Source organism: Diplotaxodon limnothrissa, linkage group LG3, assembly GCF_057381915.1.
Source record: "Diplotaxodon limnothrissa isolate DT_005_m linkage group LG3, D_limnothrissa_male_GT1.1, whole genome shotgun sequence".
NCBI classification, from domain to species: Eukaryota; Metazoa; Chordata; class Actinopteri; order Cichliformes; family Cichlidae; genus Diplotaxodon; species Diplotaxodon limnothrissa.
In genome coordinates, this window is record NC_140598.1 from 38,971,329 (window position 1) to 38,993,634 (window position 22,306).

Sequence of the window (22,306 nt, forward strand, 5' to 3'; positions counted from 1 at the left end):
CCATTGAGTCTCTATAATAATTATGGTAATACAAAACTCCAATTTTTACCATATACAGAGAAAGAAAAAAGTAAAGAAAGAAAGGAAGAAGACCAAATCTGAAGTCCTGCTATTGTTTCTTGAAATGTTTTTTTTTTTTCCTTTACTGTTATTTACCTTTAGGAGTTGTGTGAAAATATGATATTTCTCTATCACTGTATGCCCTTCTAATATATAATAATTTATATTCTTTCTTCAATTATTATCAGTTGCTATGTAAAGCACAGGTTTCATGTATTAAAGAATACTAATAAAAACATGAAATACTTTAAATCTATTCTTTTAATTCTGAACCTGCATATACATAAGAAAATCCATCCATCATTTGCTTCTGCGTATCCTTTTCAGGGTCGCGGGGCGCGCTGGAGCCTATCCCAGCTGTCTCAGGGAGAGAGGCAGGGTACACCCTGGACAGGTCACCAGTCTGTCACAGGGCTAATACATAGACAAAGATAACCATTCACACTGACATTCACTCCCACATTCACACCCATGGGCAATTTAGAGTTTCCAGTTAACCTATCCCCACTAAGTGCATGTCTTTGGCCTGTGGGTGGAAGCTGAAATACTCAGAGAGAACCCACGCAAACACGGGGAGAACATGCAAACTCCACACAGAAAGACCCTGGCCTGAGAAAAGAAAAGAAAAAGGAAAGAAAATAAATAGAAAAGCAAATTCAGATGATCTTATAATTATAATAAGCTATAAAATGTAGCTTAACTTAATTTACCTACACAAACATAACAACTATCAACTATCAACAAGTATCCAACAGACCGTGCCAGAAGACAAAGATTTTTGATAACATTCGAAGCGAGTGTATCTTTTTTAGATTGTAATGTTCTCCCTCAGTACCTGATGTGGTGCTGTTCACCCTGTGCTGTGCACTTTCCTACTATGTTCGTTTCAGGTGACATCAAGGACATGTGCTACAAAGCACGTTCTGATTACCTAACATCAGGAATCCGGACAGAAAACCACACAATAAGAATTATCAAGTCAATAAGTCAACACAGGTTTTCACAATTTAGCTTTGAGCACATTAACATGAGAGAAGTGCATTTGGCAAGTGTACTGGCAGACTGATTTTACAAAGGAATATAAAATGTAACAGGCTGGACTGGTAGTCTGCCATACTGGGAATTTGCGTGGTGGGCTGATACACTGGGTCAATATTGTGTGTTTTTTTCTCTCGCTGAAAATGCTACATCCAGATGAACAGAATAACATTTTTGGAACTTATTTTTTTTGTTTTTAATATAATTATACAAGCTATCAGTTGGCTTGAAGGGCCGCTGTTAGCAGCTGCATTGTCAGCAGTAGAACCAGCAACAGCTAGTAACAAGCTCTCACAGTCAGACAAAGTTGCTGATGCTAGCGTAAGCCATGCGGTAGTGTAGGAGAAGTAAGTAAGTGTTATTATTATTAAGCGCTTTTCACAGACAGACAGTCACAAAGTGCTGTACACAAAGATTGAAAGAAACAGTACATTCAATAGACATTATACACAATGTAAAAGGTTAAATATAAGATAAATAATGTGAAGAATATAAAATACGTAGATAAAAAAAAAGGCTTGTTTGAACAGAAAAGTTTTTAGCTGCTTTTTAAAAGGATCCACAGAGTCAACCACATGCAATTGTGGTGGTAAACTGTTCCACAGTCTTGGTGCAACAGACTGAAAATCTCTGTCCCCTTTTGTCTTCAGTCGTGCACGGAGAACAACCAACAGACTCTGAGTCTGTGAGCGGAGACGACAAGCAGCAGTGTATTTTATAAGAAGCTTGGATAACTAATCTGGGACTTGGCCATTTAGTGCTCTGTATGTTAAAACAAGAATTTTAAAGTGAATTCTGAACTCTATTGGTAGCCAATGTAAAGAATTTAAGATGGGAGTAATGTGAGCACGCTTGCTATAATGAGTTAGTATACTGGCTGCTGCGTTTTTTATTGCCTGGAGGCGAGAGAGAGATGATTTATCCAAGCTAGTAAACAGGGAATTACAGTAATCTAAACGTAATTACACAAATACATGAATGAGTTTTTCCAGTTCAGCTGAGGAAACCATATATCACAGTTTAGAGATGTTTCTTAAGTGAAAGAAACAGGAACGAGACAAAGATTTTGCATGACAGTCAAGGCCCAGAGAAGAGTCAAATATTACTCCAAAATATTGAATATTTGCCTTGACAGAAGGACAGAAAGAGGCAAGAACCTGACTAATTTTAGAATGTAGCTCAGGAGGAGCTATGATCATGGTCTTGGTATTGTTCGTATTTAGAATAAAGTAGTTGCTTGAAAGCCAATCATACACCTGAGTTAAACACTGGACTAGGGTGGACAGCCTATCCAGCTGATGAGGACATATGCAGCTGAATGTCATCAGCATAAAAATGATAAGACAGGTCGCTAAAAGATTGAATAATACCATCTAAAGGAAGCATATAAAAAGAAAATAATAATGGACCTAAAAGTGAACCCTGTGGAACCCCACAGGTCAGGGCAGCAATGTTAGAGGTGAACCTATCAGTCCTAACAGAAAAGGTCCTATCTGACTAATAGGAAGAAAACTAGTCTAGGGCAGAGCCAGATATACCAGCCCAAACCTTAAGCCTGTTAAGTAGGATTTTGTGGTCGATGGTATCAAAGGCTGCGCTAAGATCAAGCAAGAACATGGGCTAAGATAACAGAACAATTCCCTGCATCAGATGCCATTAATAGATCATTATAGACTTTTAAGAGAGTGGTCTCTGTAGAGTGCTGCTTTTGAAAGCCAGACTAAAAAGGGACACAACTCAGTAATTTATAGTGACCTGAATTGATTTTCAACAGTTTTTTCTAGTAATTGTCAGGTTCCTGGGTCTGTTGACCCAGCGTTTTAAGTTTTAGTTTATTTGGATGTTATTTATGTTTAAGTTCATTAGATTAGCGAAGTTCATTTGGTTATTAGACTCCTTGTGTTTTCTTCCCCTGTATTTAAGTTTCCCTCACCCTTTGTGTATATATCCTGCGTGTCTTATCTTGTCAAGTTTATATTGTCATGTCTGCATCTTTTGTTTCCTCTTTTATTTTGAAGGTCTGTGTCCTATGTCAGTGCAGTCAGCTTTGCTTCCTTTGTCTTGTTATGTCTGACACTAGTCAGCTGTTTCCCCATGTGTTTCCACTTCCCCTAATCACCCTTTTGTGTATTTAGTCTGTGTGTTTCTGTTCATTCTTTGTCAGGTTGTCTGTTGTTCACGCCATGTTTCCAAGTTTCATGTCTAGGTTTTTCCTTGTTGTTTATTTAGTTCTCCCAGTTTAGGTTGATGTTAGTTTTACTTCAGTTTGCCTTGCCCTTTGTTTGCACCTTTTTTACCAGCCTTATTAAACGGCTCGCTTTTTGTTAATATTCAAGTTTTTGTCCAAGTTCCTTCGTGTCTGCATTTTGGGTCCTCCACGTCAAATTCCTACAGTCTGCCTCTGCCAGACTGTGACAGTAATTTCCGTAAATAATGGCAATTTTGAAATAGGCTGATAGTTGGTAGTGTAGCTAGGATCTAAATTCTGTTTTGTTTTGTTTTTTATTAGAGGAGTTACTTCTGAATGTTTAAAATAAGACAGAACACAGCCTTGCCTCAGTGACAGTAGTCCCAGGATGAGATGGACGAAAATGTAAGTGTAAAGAAAATAGATGGGGACATAATTAGAAAGGGAGAGATACAAGTAAAATGACTATTTACTTTGATCATGATAGCTGAGCATAGCATTTATCTGTCATATGCTGCACTCCGGTGAAACTAAGATTTCCTAACCCAAAACAACTGGGCCACCCTGACTGAAAAGAAAACTGTGCCATTATCAATAGTCAAACAAATTAAAGATTCTGAGCTTTAGTTTCCCTGGAAAATATGAGAGCAATAAGAAATTTTCCTATAGAAATTAACTGTGAAGAAAAAACATTCATAACATATGCACTTGTTGTGCAACATGCAAAAACTCCCACAGCCCTCCTTTCACCTGCTACACAAACACATGAACTAATCTATAAAAGTGATGTATATTCCAGCCTGATATCACTTTACTACAGTCTTAAACACAGCAAGAGAAGGTTGGGCTGCTGGCAAGGTGAGTGTCCTCTAAAACCTGTCTCAAAATTTCATTTACCAATAATTGAGGAGGAAATGATATTTTATTGATGATAATAATATGGAGAATTCAACCAAAAATCTAAAATCGGAACTCATGTATATTTTTAGAGATTAGTCAGTGGAGTCAGTGGAAAAATAAATAAAATGAATAAATAAAATGAAGAATTGTAATTGGTTATTAAATAAAATAACTTTTTTGAATCATATTTTTATAAATAATTGCTGTGGTTAGTCATGCCACAAAGGAAGAGAGTTACAGGAGAGGATGTTGAAGTATTTCAAACATTTACGCCATGTGATGTGCATTAATTATAAAAAATAAAACTATAATTTACATTTAAAGTCATCTTATCAATCATTACAAAAAAAATAACACTGTTGGGAAATAAAACACACTTTTTAAAAGTTTGGTTTTGTTTTTTTTGTTTTTAAAAACTGAGGTCAGATTTAATATTTTCAAATGCACATTTATGAAAGGGACATGGAAGATATCCTCATAACAGGGTGGAGTTAGCCACATATAGGTATGTGCTTGTATGTGTATTTAAGGGAAACCATTTCTTGAAATATCTGATAAAGTCTGATTGTTGTAGTTTTCTTAGTTCTTTCTAGGTCTTGTAATTCAAACACAGTGTGCGCTTTCACTTTCTTATTGTGGGTGTTCTGCAGTGCTCACAAACACTGTTATGACTGAAATTTGCAATTTGAATATATTTGTTGGAGGAAATCCTCTGGCCTTCTTATAGAGTGTTATTTTCTAGGGTGACACTGTTTTACCTGTCAGTATTACATCTTTCAGTTAACACTTCTGCTGTACCTGCAGTCTTTTGGTTGACTCTTCTGAAAGGACAGATATAATTGTCATGGTCCTGGGTCCTGACAATAATTCATTGTAATTTCCACATTTAGTTAATCCACCCTCTCTTATTCTTTTCCAGATATGTCAAGAAACTTGTCTTCCTAAGGCTTCCCCCTTCATCCAAATCTTTCTTCTATTGGATTCCACCTTCCTTTAGGCATGGATTGTCTCCTCTTCAGTCCAAGCTCTGTAATCTTCTCCACATACAACCTCATCACTATTTTTTTCCTCCTTCCAATCTGCATCTTCATCCTCTACCGTGGTCTCCAAGAATGGTGGGAAAAGCATTCCATCTCCTCAACAGCACCAATGAGGCACTCTGACTGCTTCACTTACCACACTGTCATTGTAGATCTGATTGGAACCTTTGGGTGTGTCATCTGCACTTGTGGTCTCTACATAGATAATTTAATAGTAATTTTAGTTGGGGGGACTTTTTATTCTTTCATCTGGTCTGGAGAGACTGTCTTCCATGTTCTGACATGTGTGGAGCGCTACCTGGCAGTTGTTCATCCTACCACCTACCTCAGCCTAAGAAAAGAACGAGGAATAAGAATCAGAAATTTCAGCATTGGATGTGTCTGGCTCTTTTGCTTTTGCAGGGTTGCCTGCAGTGATGGATGACATCGTCTTTAAAAGTGTCAATTTTTTCCTCTTGATATTATCTATAATAATCTCCTCTTTCTGCAGCCTTTCTGTTATCTTTGTTTTGATTCGTCCAGGCCCAGGAAAACATGGTGGGAACAGGGAAAGGGTTGTCCAATCAAAGAAAAAGGCATATACCATTGTGGCCATATTGGGTGTTCTGGTGTTGAGGTTCGCTAGTGGCCTGGTGAGAGGTGTTCTGTATATTTTAAAAAGTACGGATTGTGACCTAATAACAAGTGTTGTCTGGATTAACTTACCCTGCAGTCTGGTGTTACCGATGCTATTTCTACACAGAACGGGAATTTATGTGCTGTCAGAAAAGAAAATGTATTGAAGTTAAGTCTAGATTGGCTTAGATCAGGGTTTTCAAACTCATCTTACATTACGGCCCAATTAGAGCCAACTTTAATCTTATGTGGGCCAGACAGGTTTCCCCAAATCTTATAAACAGTATATTTGCATAATGACTGATACCAGCCCACTGAAGGAACAATGGGCTGGGAGGTCAGTTCCTTAAGTTCCTTAAGAGAAAGAATCATAACTTCAACAGCATAAATTCAATTATAGTAGTAAAGGTGATTCGTAAAATAACTCAAATGTATCATTTGATTAATTTGGTTTATAGTTAATGATCAATGGGGAGGTCTTTATCAGTAGAAAAAGCTGTAAAACTTGTAAAAATACAGTTAAAAATCCAAAATTTAGGTCCACCTTCACATATTCCAAAGTCATCCAGTGGACCGGATTAGTCTTCACCACGCCGATTCTGTGTCCCTGGCCTTATGTTTGACATAAGTTAGTAGACCTACTGGTCTATCTAAGTGCACCTAGAGTAATTTGAAATAAAACCAGGGACCACCAAATGAGCTGCATAATTTGACTTTGTCCATGATTTAGACTCTCCTGTGTCCCGTTTTCCCCAAAAAATATAGCATGCTGGCCAAGTTGCCATTGCAGTTTTCCACATTATTCAGTTGCTTGGAATAATACTTTTGTCCATAAACTGTAATATACTCTAGGTCCACTTTCTTGGACTGCTGCTGCCTGAAATGGGCTGTGAGCTAAATATTCTATCTGAGTATCTATGAAGAGGTTTATGTTGCTGCACTGAAAAACCCCTTGTGTGTGAATGTGTGTGTGAATGTGTGTGTGAATGGGTGGATGATTGAATTTAGTGTAAAGCGCTTTGGGCTCCTTAGGGACTAAGTAAAGCGCTGTACAAATACAGGCCATTTACCATTTGTGATTGATTTGGTTTTTAGCAGATTGTCACAACTGAAAATAGTTTACATAGAAGATACTGAAGATACTAGATTTTCAGTATCTAACTAATGTTTTGAAGTTGTAAGGCTCAACTTTGAAGCCTACATTCTCCATTCCCAGATTGTGTTGCACTTCGTCAAGTCTCTCTACCACTCACTAAGTATTTGGCATTGTTTACAGACAAGTCAGCATCATATATACATGTTACAGGCAGTCAAGCATCTGCTTAGTGACCACTGCAATCACAAGGGAACTTTTGGTGCAGGTTTTTGGTTCTTTACGACTGATTTTAACTAGCAACTGCCAAAAACCTCCTGCAACCAGTTTGTCGAGGAATGCAGATTTGCCCTTAGCAACCTTCTTTCCAAGCTCCTTAGACCTTACCAACCAGTTGCTAAATTCTAACCAAAATGTGCAGTATGTAGAGAACCACTTCATGTGTTTTTACACCAAGCTCACTAAATATGCAAAGCAGATCCAGGGCTACTGTCACTGACTGCATGTTTGTAGAGTTGGAGATCATTCACAAGAAGTTACAAATGGAATTATTACATAATTCATCAAAGGGATGCTTTTGTGGCACACAGACAAGCATGTAAATATGGTAATTTTTTTCCCCAAACCCAGTCTGAACTTTAGCCACAAAGCGAAACACATTCTGATGTACACACTGGCAGACTTATTCAAAGTAGACAGTTAAAATAAAAAAAACGGACTCTGTAAGATTCTTGAAAACAAAATGCATTAAAAAATTCTAATTGGGGTGTGGTTGATTTTTTTTTAAATAACCAAGTGGTATAACTCTATTTATTTACACTGTGTGATTTTTATTAATATGTTTATCTTTACTTCATTATGTTTTATGCATAATCATCTGTTTTGATTTCATATTTGTGAATGCTGGGGGACATTTGAATATAGAAATTCTCTTGCTGAGGAGACAGGCTGACACTTGCATTATCTGTCGCCCCTAATTTGTTGATGATTTGTTTTGCAAATATTGGGTCAAAGATTAAAGTTATTGAAGATTAAAGTTTGATCTGCTTACACCACAAGATAATTTTTTTTTACTAGTTCATCAAATTTATTAATTTACGATAAGGTTGATGTAAATGTCCGAACCACATTCATTGTAATCTATCAAAAACCAAGAGAAAGAGTGACAGTGTCAATAATATCTAAAATCTGACTTATTTGTAGACAACCAAATTTACCAAATCTGTACGTATAAGATAGTTATGACTTATTTTTGTAATCTAACTGCTTCACTGAATTGGAATTAGACAACTATAAAATATGCTAATGTTTTATATTATTCAAATATTTTATATTTGTATGCAATTTGTGCATTTTGTTATATATTTGGCATTTCAGTCTGACACAATTTTCAAAGTGAAGTTCTGCTTATCAGATCATTAGCATTATTGACATAAACATTATTTGACTTCTATGGTCTCGTCCTCAGTTTGGACACTGAGTTACAGAAATTGACCGTGAACAATGATTTGTTTTGCATCATGCAAAAACCCCACAGCCCTCCTTCCACCTCTTACACAAATACAATATTTTCCTCATGATCTAGATTTAGATCATTCTCAACAGTCTCTGATTCTTAGCACAACAGACAGAAGATCTAATATAAACACCATTGACAAGGTGGGTTTCATTTAAAGCTTTCAGGTGTTTTAAATATTTTATTGTTTGATGATCTAAAATAACTTTCTTATTGATGTTTTTATTGATTAATTAGTATTAGTGCAAATGTTTTCATATGATATAATACCAATGTCAACATTTCAAAAGAGGATGTTTCCAAATGTCCTGCCAAATATCAACTAATCAATCAAATATTCAATCAATCAATTTTTAAGAAGACACAAAATTTCCTGTATTTTTTCATCGCTGTTTTTCAAAATGTCATGTTCCTCTTTCAGATATGACCATTCACACATCTTCTGACTCTCTTCTTCATCCCAATGCTTCCTTGGTCATCTCACAATTTCCTTTAGACTTGTACTGCCTCATGTCCAGACCGAGCTCCTTCATCTTCACCACATTCTACATCGCAAACATCTTCCTCCTCATCCCTCTCTCCAGCAAAATCCTCTACCATGGTTTCCAAGAACGCCAAAAAAATCATTCCACTTCCTCCGGAGCAATGATGAGTCACACAGACAGCATTACCTACCACATGGTCATCATGGAGCTGAGTTGTCTCTCTGGGGGTATCTTCTGTTGCTGGGGTATATTCAGGCACAACTTAACAATATTGTTTGTTGGAAGGCTTCATTATTCTTTCACTGCGTATGGCGAAATCTTATTTCACAACCTGACCTGTATGGAGCGCTATCTGGCTGTCATTCATCCCATTACCTACCGGAAACTGAGAAGTGAGAGAGGGACCAGGATCAGGAATGTCAGCATTGGCTGTGTCTGGTTGTTGTCCTTTTTCGGAATGGGTTTGGGGATGATGAAAGATGTAATGCTAGCAGTGGATTTTTGCCTCTTGGTATCATCTTTGACAGCTGTCTCTTTCTTTAGCCTTTCTGTTCTTTTTGTTTTAATCCATCCAGGCCCGGGGGAACAGGGTGTGGGCAGGAAGAGGGTTGACCAGTCAAAGCACAAGGCAATTTACACTATTGTGGCCATACTGGGAGCATTGGTGTTGAGGTTAGCAAGTGGTCTGGTCTGGGCTGTTCTCCTTGAGGCAAATGAAAGTAATCATTGTGTAATAAAGGGATGTGTTTTCTGGTTTAATCTGCCCTGCAGTCTGGTGTTACCTCTGCTCTTTCTACATAAGGCAGGAAAATTAGTTGTAGTTTGTAATAAAAAAATATCCAGTGAGGTTGAAAGATAAATAAAGTAACTACAGATATAAGAAGATAAAGATCAAAACAAAGCGTGTAATTGACACACAAGGTCACCATGTCCATTTTACGCTTCGCCAAAACGTGAAATAAACACACATACAGACATTGCAGTAAGCTGCAGTAACAGCAGATGAGGTATGGCCATATCACAGTAGACTGTCGTGTCTATAACACATTTCTGATGTGATACTGGATTGAACACTGAATGCTGGTAAATCACTGTGCTGATCGTAAGTGCATATTTATTTAAATTTTATTTGATTTTTTATGAGTTAAAGAAGCCCACTTTAGGTCAAAGTTTCTTCTGTTTTGATCTTACTTATTGTTTATAGACATGTCTGTCTCTTTAAATGCTGGAACTTTAATGTTTAAATGTTACCAATTTCTTGTGAGGATTTCTTAGTCAGCTGTTTGATTAAAATTAATTTAATTTCAAGTTAAATAGATGTCTCTAAATTAATGGAAATGCTTTATTATTCTTCCTGTGTATCCGTCTGGTTACAAATCATGTAATGTTCATGTACTTGCTATATTATCTTATTTCTGAAATAACAGATAATGTGATTTTTTGGTGTCAGAGAGAGAGAGAGAGAGAGAGATACCAGGTGACTCTTTATTGACTCTTTTTTTCTATCTGAAAGAGTGACACCGTCTCTTATTAATGATAAGGTACACTGTGCATTGTTTGGCCACTTTTCTTGGTGAGGACCAAAACTGCCACCAACAAAAGTTATTATATAAATGAAACATAACAATTTCTTCATATGTCACAGTTTGTATATTTTACCTCTATTTTTGATGCATTTAAATACAATTTTGTCATTTACTCTCTTTTTTTTGCATGTATTGTTTAATTATTCCATTATTTCAAATACAGAGGCAGCATCAGTGAAACAAATGCATTTTGAAATTTCCAGGCCACTGCAATCAATTTACAATTGCAAATGTAGGCTGAATTGATAGACAGAAAATGTTTTGATCACATAAGTGGAAGTTATTGTTTTACAGCAACAGGATAATGACAAAAATTGCACAGCCTAAAAAGTTAAACAACAAAGTTAAATTTAAAGTGTGACAGGACTCAAGGTAGGCAAATTTACCTATACAACAGTGATTAGGGATGGGTATTGATAAGATTTTCACGATTCCGATTCCATTTTCGATTCTGTTTAACGATTCGATTCTTTATCGATTCTTTTTTAAAAAGGAGAACACTAAGGTCCATCCATCCATCCATTCGCTTCCGCTTATCCTTTTCAGGGTCGCGGGGGGCGCTGGAGCCTATCCCAGCTGTCATAGGGCGAGAGGCAGGGTACACCCTGGACAGGTCGCCAGTCTGTCGCAGGGCCAACACACAAGGACAGACAACCATTCACCTCTCATCATGATCACCTAAATGCACAGTAATGTCAGGTTTTGTAATAAGACAGATCGCGCTGACATAATATGCACTGTTAGTTGATTATTTACCTGCCGCATTAACGGAAGAGGACGTGCAAACGTTACCGCTGCTGCTGGGTTGAGATTCACGAGTCCGGAGCGGAATTAAAAACACGACATTCATTTAAGGTCAGTGTAAGCTTTTGCATATTCGCAGTGTTCCCTCCCTTAAATGAAATATCTACTTTTCAAGCACTGCAAGTTGCCCTGTTGTCATCCGTTCTCTTAAAGTATAACCAAACTTTTGAGCGTTTGAGCCGCTTTCGCGCCGTGTTTCCTGCCAGGTAAATGACGCTCCGCAACGTGGTGACGTCATTCGGGGCGACTGGAATCGATAAGGGAATCGTTTGCAAAAATGGCAAACAATTCCAAGGAATTGAAACAGTGGGAACCGGTTCTCAACAAGAACCGGTTTTCGATACCCATCCCTAACAGTGATCAAAAGTAAATTACAGATGAAGTAGTGAAAATTGCATTACTAAATAATATGTAGCCTATAAATAATAGAAAAAAAACAGCTACAAGCAGGTATAATACATGCTATAGCTGTGACTGTTTTTATACAGTTTTATAGAGAGCAGTACGACTAGTTACCTGAAGTAAAGTGTTATGGCAGCGAGGTTGAATCACTCTGAAATAGAAGGAATTCTGGGTTGCCCATGATGGGGAGCAGTTCGTTCAGAAACCTCCTGCCCTTCACTGACTCACTCACTGAAGTCCAATTATGCTTCCAAATTGTCTTAAACTGGTGGTGGTCAGAGGGCCCGGTGGCGCCAGTGTCCGGCAGCCTCGCCTCTGTCAGTGCGCCCCAGGGTGGCTGTGGCTACAATGTAGCTTGCCATCACCAGTGTGTGAATGTGTGTGTGAATGGGTGAATGACTGGATATGTAAAGCGCTTCGGGGTCCTTAGGGACTAGTAAAAGCGCTATATAAATACAGGCCATTTAAACATGCAGAAAAAGAAAAAATCAAGATCAAGAAAATATGATTCATTAATAAATATCTTAATGTACTGAGTCAGCTTCTAACAGCTATCTTAGTAAAAGTCCAAAAACTTCTGCCAGAAACACAACACAGGAAAACAAAACCACGGTTTACATCATTCTTGTTTGTATACTGTGATGTCCTAGTAAAATATTTGATGGATTGCTGATTTAAGTTTATGATCTGTCACGTTTTGTTTGCCATGCCATGCAGAACTCTAATTTGTATCATAGATTGGAAACATTTTTTAAAAGGTTGAGATGACTGATGCATTATTTTGCGGTGCTTTCTGAAAAAAACTGATGTTTTTGGTTGGAAAGAAATTACACTGTTGAACAGTTTAAATTTGTTTTACAGGCAAAACTTTCATGTTATCCAGATACACACTAATGTGTTAACGCACTGTATATTTCAATGAGGCATCGGTTTATCCCTATATATAGCAGCAGTAAAGTAGACATGGTACAAGGTAGGTGTTTGTGTGTGTGTGTGTGTGTGTGTGTGTGTGTGTGTGTGTGTGTGTGTGTGTGTGTGTGTGTAGTGCATGTTTGAGGCTTTTTTATCATTATTTTCTTTTCATTATTATTCTATATTTTAAACCATCAAGACCCTTCTGCAGATATATCTCATGATGCTTGCATTTATTTGATTGATGCAATGCCAAACAATAACAATAGTAATAATAATTAAAACAGGAAAATTAATTTGCAGTGTAAAATAATAATATCCAATGAGTTAGATGATTTGGTTAACTGTTAATATTCAATTAGTTAGAAATAGAAAGATTGTTCTACAGTTTGGGAGGATGTACACACTTCAGTCAGTGACAATACAGTAAAAATACCATAGCCACCGCCTTGCAGCCATGAACATTTGGTGGTTGCTTGGTTACTGGGTTGTTTTTTTTAATGTTATTTTGTTTAATCTTCCATTGTTGTGGGATTATTATTATTTATTTATTTTTTACTTTTGTTTTTTTGTTTTATTTTGTTTTTTGTTTGTTTTTTGTAAGAACCCATGATAATGAGCGTATCTTTTCTGTGACCTGTTTTTTTTTTTTTTTTGCAATACCGAACACCATTTGCCTTTCATCATTTTTGCAGTTCTGCAAAATGACATAGGCAGTCAACATACAACATACAACATTTTTGATACAACGCACCAACTGTCTCTAATTCTGGGGGTTTTGTTTTGACTGAAATCTGAATGCAAAAAACTTATGTGACGGCAGACTGACTCTTATTGGCAACTTGTTTTGCTTTTGATGCATCAAAGTGACTTTAAGATAAATTAGTCAAGGAATTTAACAAAAATAATTCTGTCAGTATTTGTGTTTGTTTGTCTTTATCTTAAATGTTAAATTAATCTGCTCTTTCAGCCAACTATATTATAGCGATAATAATTAAACCATTAATTTAAGATTATATGGGAAAAAAATCATTCAGGCTGTAGATAAATCAACTATGCTGGTAAAGGTTTATGTTAATAACCATGGCACCTTTCTGTTTGAATAAACAGAGAGAAAAAAAAAACAGTTCCCAGCCTGTAATAATTTGCAGGCTTATTAAATGGTAAAAGACCTGCATTGGTATAGCGCTTTTCTAGTCCATAGGACCCCAAAGCGCTTTACACTACATTCAGTCATTCACCCATTGGCGATAGCAAGCTACATTGTAGCCACAGCTGCCCTGGGGCGCACTAACAGAGGCGAGGCTGCCAGACACAGGCGCCACCGGGCCCTCTGACCACCACCAGCAGGCAGACATGGGGTTAGTATCTTGCCCAAGGATATTTGGCATGCAGCCAGGATGCAGCCTGGGATCGAACCATCGACTTTCTGTTTAGTAGCTGACCTGCTCTGCCACCTGAGCTACAGCCACCCCGATACCAAAGATCGGGGTGGCCACAAAGACACCAACAAGGACACTCTGGGCGTTTCCTTCATTTGCATAAATACAGACATTTTTTGCAGTCACAAAAAATGTCTATAGTCAATGTAATAATGATAATAATAATAATAATAATAATAATAATAATAATAATAATAGAAAAACATTATATAGTTTAGTTTTAGATGTATAACATGGATTTGGTAGGAGTGGTAGTAATTTATTTTATCAACTAATATATATTTTTAGCAAGGGTGTGTGCCCTGATATATTCCTGGAAAAAAATACAGAGCAATGGAAAATATTTTCCTATAGAAATGAACCATGACAGAAGATTTACAGAGCTACAATTTCTTTTGTGACATGCAAAACCCCTCCTGACCCATCCTTCCATACATTATTCAAACACATTCACTGATGTTTTAAAGTGCTTTATATTTTGGCCACGTAGGAGTTTATGACAGTGTCTGAATTACACGCCGTGGAAGTGAGATTCGACTGCCGATGAGGTGAGCCAATATTTTGTTTGTATTGTTTGATGTATGTTAGGTTTAAATGCCATCACTTAAAATAAGCACAACACTGTTCAGTTGCCAGTTTACTGAAAACATTGTGAAGTACCTTTGGTGAAGTAATCACCGTTTCAGCATTACTATACAAGAGTTCCTTTTTTATTTTTTTTTAACAAATCCCTGCCATTTTTCTCTGTGTTTTATTCCAGATGTCATTCAACTTTTCCTCCTATCCGAATCTTTCATCCGTCAATTCTGATCCCCTTTATGAGTATTGTCTCATTTTAAAGCCAAGCTCCTTCGTTTTTATCACATTCAGCATCACTAAAATCTTCCTCCTCCTCCCTGCCTGCATCCTCATCCTCTTCTATGGTTTTCAAAAATGGCAGCAAAACCATACTTCATCCTCAGCAACAACGATGAGTCACTATGACTGCTTCACCTACCACATAATCATCATGGAGCTGTTTGGTCTCTTTGGGTGTTTCATCTGTTGCATTGGTATTTACAGGGACTATCTCATCATAGTGGAGGTGGGGACCGCTTTAATTTCTTTCACCTGGTACGGAGAGGTGTTCTTCCACCTCCTGACCTGTTTCGAGCGCTACCTAGCAGTCGTTCACCCCATCACCTACCTGAGCCTGAGAAATAAAAGAGGCATAAGTATTAGAAACATCAGCACCATCTGTGCTTGGCTGTTTTCCTCTGCAGCAATGAGTCTGGTAATATTGGGGAACTTGTTTCTGGATTGGTGCCTTTTGATATTGTCGTTAATCCTAATCTCATTCTTTAGCCTATCTGTTCTCCATGTTTTGATTCATCCAGGCCCAGGAGAACAGGGTGCAAAAAAGGAGAGGGTGGACCAATCAAAACAGAGAGCATTCTATACTATTGTCATCGTACTAGTAGAGCTTGGGTTGAGGCTTGCTTGGAATCTGGTTTGGGGTGTTATGAATAAGTCAAAGGATAGTAGTAATTGTGTTATAATAACAGTAGTTTTCTGGTTTAGTCTGCCCTCCAGTCTAGTGTTACCTCTTCTATTTTTACACAAAACGGGAAATTACTTTGTGGTGTGTAACAAAACCTAATATAAAAAAGCGAGACTTACAAAACCAAAAGGACCACAGATACAAGACGAAGATATTTTTTAACCTCTATTTATTTAAAAGCTTTGGCTCCACAGTGCCTCAGTATTACTCTGGTTCTTGAAAAACAAATCTAATGTTGGATGCTGAATTCACCTTCTCAAATTGCTGTTGAGGTTTGTCTGTCTGCCCTCTGCTAAGGTCTTGAGACAAAGTTCATGAGAGTACAGAGACAGAATCAAGCAGTTTGGTCTTGCCCAAAAGTTTTCAGGGTGCAGTGCAACTCATTACATAAATTTTATTTATTTCCATAGTGTATAGAGAACAACGTTTGTGCCAACATTTCACAAAAAAGTTAAACAGCTTGTAAATGCTTATGTATATAATGCATTCTCAGTCGCTGACATTGTTTGGTTTTCATCAAAACTGGGAAAAGACATGGTAAAAGTTTTCATCTGAATAGTATCATCTGCTGGTTTGGTATCAGAGGGTAGATTTAAATATATCACTAGCAGAGGTTTCTTTATTCTTCCATCTGATGTGATTTTATATATGGTTTTCTGTTGCAAAGATGGGTTTGGTGATGACTGAAAACATCCTCATGAAAGTGTATTTCTGTCTGTTGAGGTTATCTGTAACTTCTTTCTGTAGCCTTTTCAGTTCTCTATGTTTTGATCTAGGAGAGGTAGATGGTTGCTTGGGTGTTGAGATCTGTTTGGAGTTAGGCATCGGGTTATTCAGGGTGTAGGAAGTAAATGTTTGGTGACAGCATGTTTTGTCTGGTTGAATCTGCTCTGCACTCTGGTGTTAACATTGGGGTTTGCACTCAGAACAGGAAAATCGGTTTGCTGAGAGAACAACATCTTCACTCCACTTCTGATTTGTTTTGACAGTGTACTGTACATAAAAATGATTCATATAATTGTTGTATTTACTGCTAAACTGATTTCATAATCATATTAATCAAACTGTTATCAGAATGTCTTTCGTTTCTCATTAATTATATAGAACAATTAAAATCCCTTGGTAGAACTTGGTTTGACTCTTACTTACTTCACTGCATAGAAAATCCTTTACTAGATTAGCTTTTTCTATTTTCTTTGTAATTATCATGTACTATGTGTCATGAATGACACATAAACTTCAGCAACAACAGCAATTTCTTCCTTACCAGTGTTTGAGAAAGTTTATTTTATGAGATATAATAAAGTTTGTGTCCATGAAAAAGTAGAGTGCAAGTCTGACCTTTTCATACCGTAAAGTTATTTTAAATTATTTTTTTAAAAATTAACCATACAAAAAAAAAAATCAAATCAAATATTCAGCCCTCGTTACACCTGTTACACATGCATGCAATGATGGTTTAAAGGGAGTTTTGGATTAGTTCAGAGCAATCTCTGAGTCTAACATGTTCGCAAACCCAAACTGTACAAACAAGCAAGCAATGGTATCAAAAAAAATGAAGGAACACTAATTACTAAAGGCACATTTAAACCTTTAAACTGTTTTTCACATTTGTTTAACAATTTATATTCAGTGAATTACACATTCTGCGCTTTTGATACTCAAATTGTGTCACACAAATAGTATAAAATAACTGAATTATTGATCTGAGGGACACAAAAGAAATACAAAAATATCTTTAGGTACTAAAAGTACAATCTAAAATATGAATTGGTGATTTAAAATACTCTTTCCCTTGGAGGAAGGGTGTGGAGTTCAGTCATCCGAAAGCGGCTACTGGGTTGGGGGAGTTATGGGCTTCCCTCCTTAGAATACTGCCCTTGTGATCAGTGTGTGAAGGCCACACACTGAAGTAGGTTAACATAACAATGTTGCTGGGGTTTTGACCTTTTTGTACGTTTTCCTACTAAGCCAGGTATCCTTCTCATATTTGCATAAAAACCCAACAAGGCTCAAATTTGAATGACATTATGAGGAAAGCGGCTCTGAACTAAATTGCTTTGTTCGATTTGAATGCACACCAGGCATCGTTGACATGCATGTCATTTGAATTCTGGCAAATGATCATGTTAATGGACATCGTAATGAGTTAACTTTTTATGCTTGTGTGTGTGTGTGTGTGTGTGTGCGTGTGTGTGTGTGTGTGTGTGTGTGTGTGTGTGTGTGTGTGTGTGTGTGCATATACTAAGGGTAAGAGTATTTATTAATAAGTAATTATACAATGTTATTTTTATGAGTTGTAAAGTGTATTTGCACTAAAAAGTTGTTTAATTTTGTGGTACACAAAGAAGAAATAGAGACTGTGTCTTTTACAATTTGCAATTGAATGTATTTCACAATTTCACTGCATATGTTTTACATGGGTTAATGTACTTCCTGTCATTCTAAAGTGATTTTTAATGTGTGGGTAAGCAAATAAACAAATACATATTCTTGAGCAAGGCTTTGTGTTATGTACAGACAGTGATAAGTAAGTAAGTTAAGTGTTTAAAAAGAGCATAAATGTGGACCATCAACTGTTTCTGATAAGCTGGTAGAGAGATCCTTTTGATTTGTAGACTTTAGATTTAAGCTTAGCTTCAACATTTCTTTTTGTTTGTTTGTTTTTTATTCTGAGACCTTATAGAAAGCAAAGGCCAATGCAAGAATTGAATCCCGATTACCATGAAGAGGTGGCGGAGGAGGAGAATTAGATTACACAGTTTGTGTCTGGGGATTCACAATTTTATGCCTATCATACAAAGAGGCCAAGACTCAGGTTAAGCATAAAGGTGTAACAGTTGATGAACTAAACTGTAAAGTTGTTAACCACCAACCAAGACACACTTGTGGTTTCTGTATCTGATACCATCAAATGTGATTAAGAAAAAAAACAGGTTGGCTGGGTGACTGTCCCGGTACACCGTCAACCTGTTTGTGTCAGTGACACATCCGCGGAGGAAAACACTGGTAATTGGTAATACTGTTTTGAGTGTGACTACATTTCTCTAAGCGCAATGCGTGCATGGTTCTAATTATGCATAGCGTGTGTGAGTGTAAGAAAACAATTTTTTCACTGGAATAACAAAGTGGCTCGAGCTGAAAGTTGACTGTCCAGTTAAGGCCTGCACTACATAGGTGGATTTTTCTTATCTATGTAACTTTAGAGTTAACCTTGTTGTTTTCAATACTATAAAGGTTGTTCCTTCTAACCGGGGTACATCACTGTTGTAACTAATGCAGCGAACCACCACCAATCAGGTCACGATCCATAATAGAGATCAACGTGTATGAACTCACAGCTTGCCAACCAATCAGATCTCCAGAAAATAGCTGATCTGCCTAAAATTCTTTAGTGTTTTCCCAGTGAGCATAGACTGTATGATGTGTATGATTTCATTCATTTTGGTACTCAAGATCCTCCATACTCCCTCCATACTTTTTCATGTATTCAGTAGTTTAAGCTTTCTAAAGATTTTAGTCATTTTTCATGTACAGATTTTAATTTTAATGTCATTTTTATAAACTGTTAATTCCTAGTTTCTTTTGATTTCTAGTTATGTTAACTTATTTTCCTCCACATTCCATCCACTTATTTTTCTTCATCATCATCATCATCATCATCATCATCATCATCATGACCAACATCATCTCCATCCTCAAAAAGACCCAGCAGAGGATGTACTTCCTGAGACAACTGGGGAAGTACAGTCTTCCACAGGAGCTGCTGATCCAGTTCTACACTGCGGTCATTGAGTCTGTTCTGTGCTCCTCCACCACAGTCTGGTATGGAGCCGCCACTAAACAGGACAGGAGCAGACTGCAGCGGACTGTACGGGCAGCAGAAAGGATCATCAGCGCCCCCCTGCCCTCCATCCAGGATCTGTACCTCTCAAGAACCAGGAAACGGGCAGGGAAAATCATCACAGACCCCTCACACCCTGCACACAGACTTTTTGATGTGCTGCCCTCTGGCAGACGGTACAGAAGCCTGCAGACCAGGACCACCCGACACAGGAACAGTTTCTTTCCGCTCACCATCTCCCTTCTAAACAGTTGACCTGTCACACTGCTCCCACTGCCAGACTGCAACTGCCCCTTATGCACATTTAGTAGTATTCATTCCACCTCATTCATTTCTGTTCTATGTATATAAGTTTAGATTAGTTATTTATAGTTGGTTTACACAGCTTTGTGTATGTATGTGTATGCATGTGTAATGTATAAATAGACATGTGTGTGTGTGTGTGTGTGTGTGTGTGTGTGTGTGTGTGTGTGTGTGTGTGTGTGTGTGTGTGTGTGTGTGTGTGTGTGTGTGTGTGTGATTTACATTGCTGTGCTTGAGAGCCACCATCTACCGGAACCAAATTCCTTGTATGTGTCTGCACATATACTTGGCCAATAAACACGATTCTGATTCTGATCATCATCCGTAATTTGTCATATGCCTTGAAATTGTTAAAAAACATTTTTCCTCATACATAATAAAATACACAAAGACAGCAAGGCAGTTTCTTATACTTGGAGCTACTGTTATTCGAACTCTTCTTTAGATATATCACAGTTGGGCACTGCTATTTTTGCACAGTGTAACATTAAATGGTTTTTTTTTTTTTTTTGCCTGTCCCGTTTGGATCTTTAGCCATCAGAATTGTTGTCTGAAGGCCAAGAAAGATGCCAAGTGGATCATCATGGCCTTGTCATATTGGTCCATTTGATTGACCTTTATTATAATTATGTATTTATTTTATTTTTGTTTTTTAAAGACAGGACAGACATGACTGGGGAATAGGACAGGGAGAAAGAATGAAAGAAAGAGAGGGAGCGAAAGAAAAATAGAGGGGAGAACAGATGGTGAGAAAGGGGGGAAGAAAGAGAGAAAAACAATCAAAACACCTGGATCACCTGTATGGAGATAAAAAAACAGAAGAGAAAACAAACAACAAAGAGCAACATAATAAAAACAACACCATCACAATAAACTAGCTAACAGTAGATACTTTTTTAATTTCACCTGTTGAGAATGAAAAAAGAAAACAAGCAGAAGAAAACGAAAGCAATAGAATAAACAACATCACGATGATCTATGGGAATATAACTGTAAATACTAAATATTAAACATTATTGTGCAGCACGTAAGATCGACAGCGCACAGTGTGCTTTGAGGTAGGAGCCAAAAAGGGTGTAGTTTGTGTGTGTGAGCACCCGTGTGTACACCTGTGAGCATGAGCGTGCTTGTTTTTTTAAAAGGTTCCTTCATGTAATGATCTGCTAGAGGGTGTGTGTGGGGGGGGGCACAGCCCCGTCCTCCAGGGCATGAAGCAGGTATGGAGGAGATCAAAACTCCAGACATCCAGAGGCCCCCAGAACACAAGAGACCAAGGAAGACCAACAGAGGGGCAGCCGCGCCACTGTCCCAGAAAGAGCTGAGGAGAGTCCCAGATGAGGGCTCACTCAGCAGCCGCGGAGCAGAAGCCAGGGGGAGTTGCAGTGACGTGCCCGTGAGCTCCGCCGGCAGCCAGCTGTGCCTGAGTGACCAAGCCCGAGGCCGAAAGGCCGAGGGCACCCCACGCCCGAAGTGGCCCGAGCGAGCCCCAGGCTCCAGGCCCCGATAAGCAGCCACCAAGGAGTGAGCCGGTGTGTACCTGGACGCCCACCCCTGGACACAAAGAACCACCAACGCACCGATGTCTGAGGGCGTCTGCCACTGGTAGGGTAAGTGGTGGGGGGAGATAGGCCTCCAAATCTTAGAGGGCCTGAGATGTCCCCAGAGAGGTGGTGTCTGACACCCGACCTGACATATAGACACAGACATACAGGCACACACAGATACAAACATCCATTCGCACCCTCATGCTCTCATATGCACTTACTCCACACTCAACCAACGTGGGGACAGACATAAAGAGACGCTGTACACACGATCACACTCCCCAAGCGTACTCTACGAACCGGGTCTAGGTACCCTTGCCCCTGGAGGGGGAAACTGCACCCAGACCCAGGTGGTGTTACCCTTTTCCCTGCGGTGGGGAGAAGCAGACCGCCCCGACTCCGCAGCAGCAGGGAGGCCCCACACCCCAGACCGCAGTCGGAAGGCCAACTCCTCCTCCTAGCCCCCCCGCTCCAGCAGGCCGCAGAGAACGGGGGTGAGAGAAGACTCCAAACCTCCCTCCACCCGCTCATTGTAGTGTTGATGCATGTGTGCTCGAAGGTGCCTTTAAAACCCAGGAGGGCATGGAGCTACCTGCCAGAGAGCAGCAGGTAAGCGCATAGTCCCTCCTGCTAGCCCTCAATGTCTACGTGTATTTAAAATTGAGGGGTGGGCAACGACGCCAGGGGTGAGGTGTACGCCCTGATGGTTTTTTGGATTTCGTGTAGCGTGCCCACCCCCAAGATCCTATATGTATGTTTTATGAGAGTGTGAGTAATGTGAATGTCTAAGTTGTGGGATAAAATTGAGGTACAGGCAGGCAGAAGGGGACAGGGGGGGGGGGGGGGGGGGGGGGTAGCCTCCTCTGCACCCTGGTGACATACCCCTACTCCAAGGCCCTGCATGTGTGGGTGGTTGTGGTGGAGCGGGAAGAGGGAGGCAGCTGGAGATGGGGAGGGAAGGAAGGGAGGGGCAAGTGACCCCTCCCTGGGTCCA

General features: G+C 38.7%; 2 protein-coding genes and 1 pseudogene across 2 annotated transcripts; all 3 read left to right on the forward strand.

Moving 5' to 3' along the window:
* Nucleotides 1-5,185: 5,185 nt before the first annotated feature.
* On the forward strand, nt 5,186-6,008 carry LOC146635805 (uncharacterized; annotated as a pseudogene).
* Nucleotides 6,009-9,098: 3,090 nt separating this feature from the next.
* LOC146635806 (uncharacterized) lies at nt 9,099-9,794 on the forward strand. Its single transcript, XM_085350218.1, has one exon. The coding sequence runs from the start codon at nt 9,099-9,101 to the stop codon at nt 9,792-9,794; it is 696 nt and encodes a 231-aa protein (XP_085206344.1).
* A 5,047-nt stretch (nt 9,795-14,841) lies between these two features.
* On the forward strand, nt 14,842-15,720 carry LOC146635807 (uncharacterized). Its single transcript, XM_085350220.1, has one exon. It carries the CDS (start codon nt 14,842-14,844, stop codon nt 15,718-15,720), a length of 879 nt encoding a protein of 292 aa, XP_085206346.1.
* The last annotated feature ends 6,586 nt before the right edge of the window (nt 15,721-22,306 follow it).

Coding starts and splice junctions, on each gene's coding strand:
- LOC146635806 (XM_085350218.1), top strand. CDS start 9,099: ATGAGTCACACAGACAGCATTACCTACCACATGGTCATCATGGAGCTG.
- LOC146635807 (XM_085350220.1), top strand. CDS start 14,842: ATGTCATTCAACTTTTCCTCCTATCCGAATCTTTCATCCGTCAATTCT.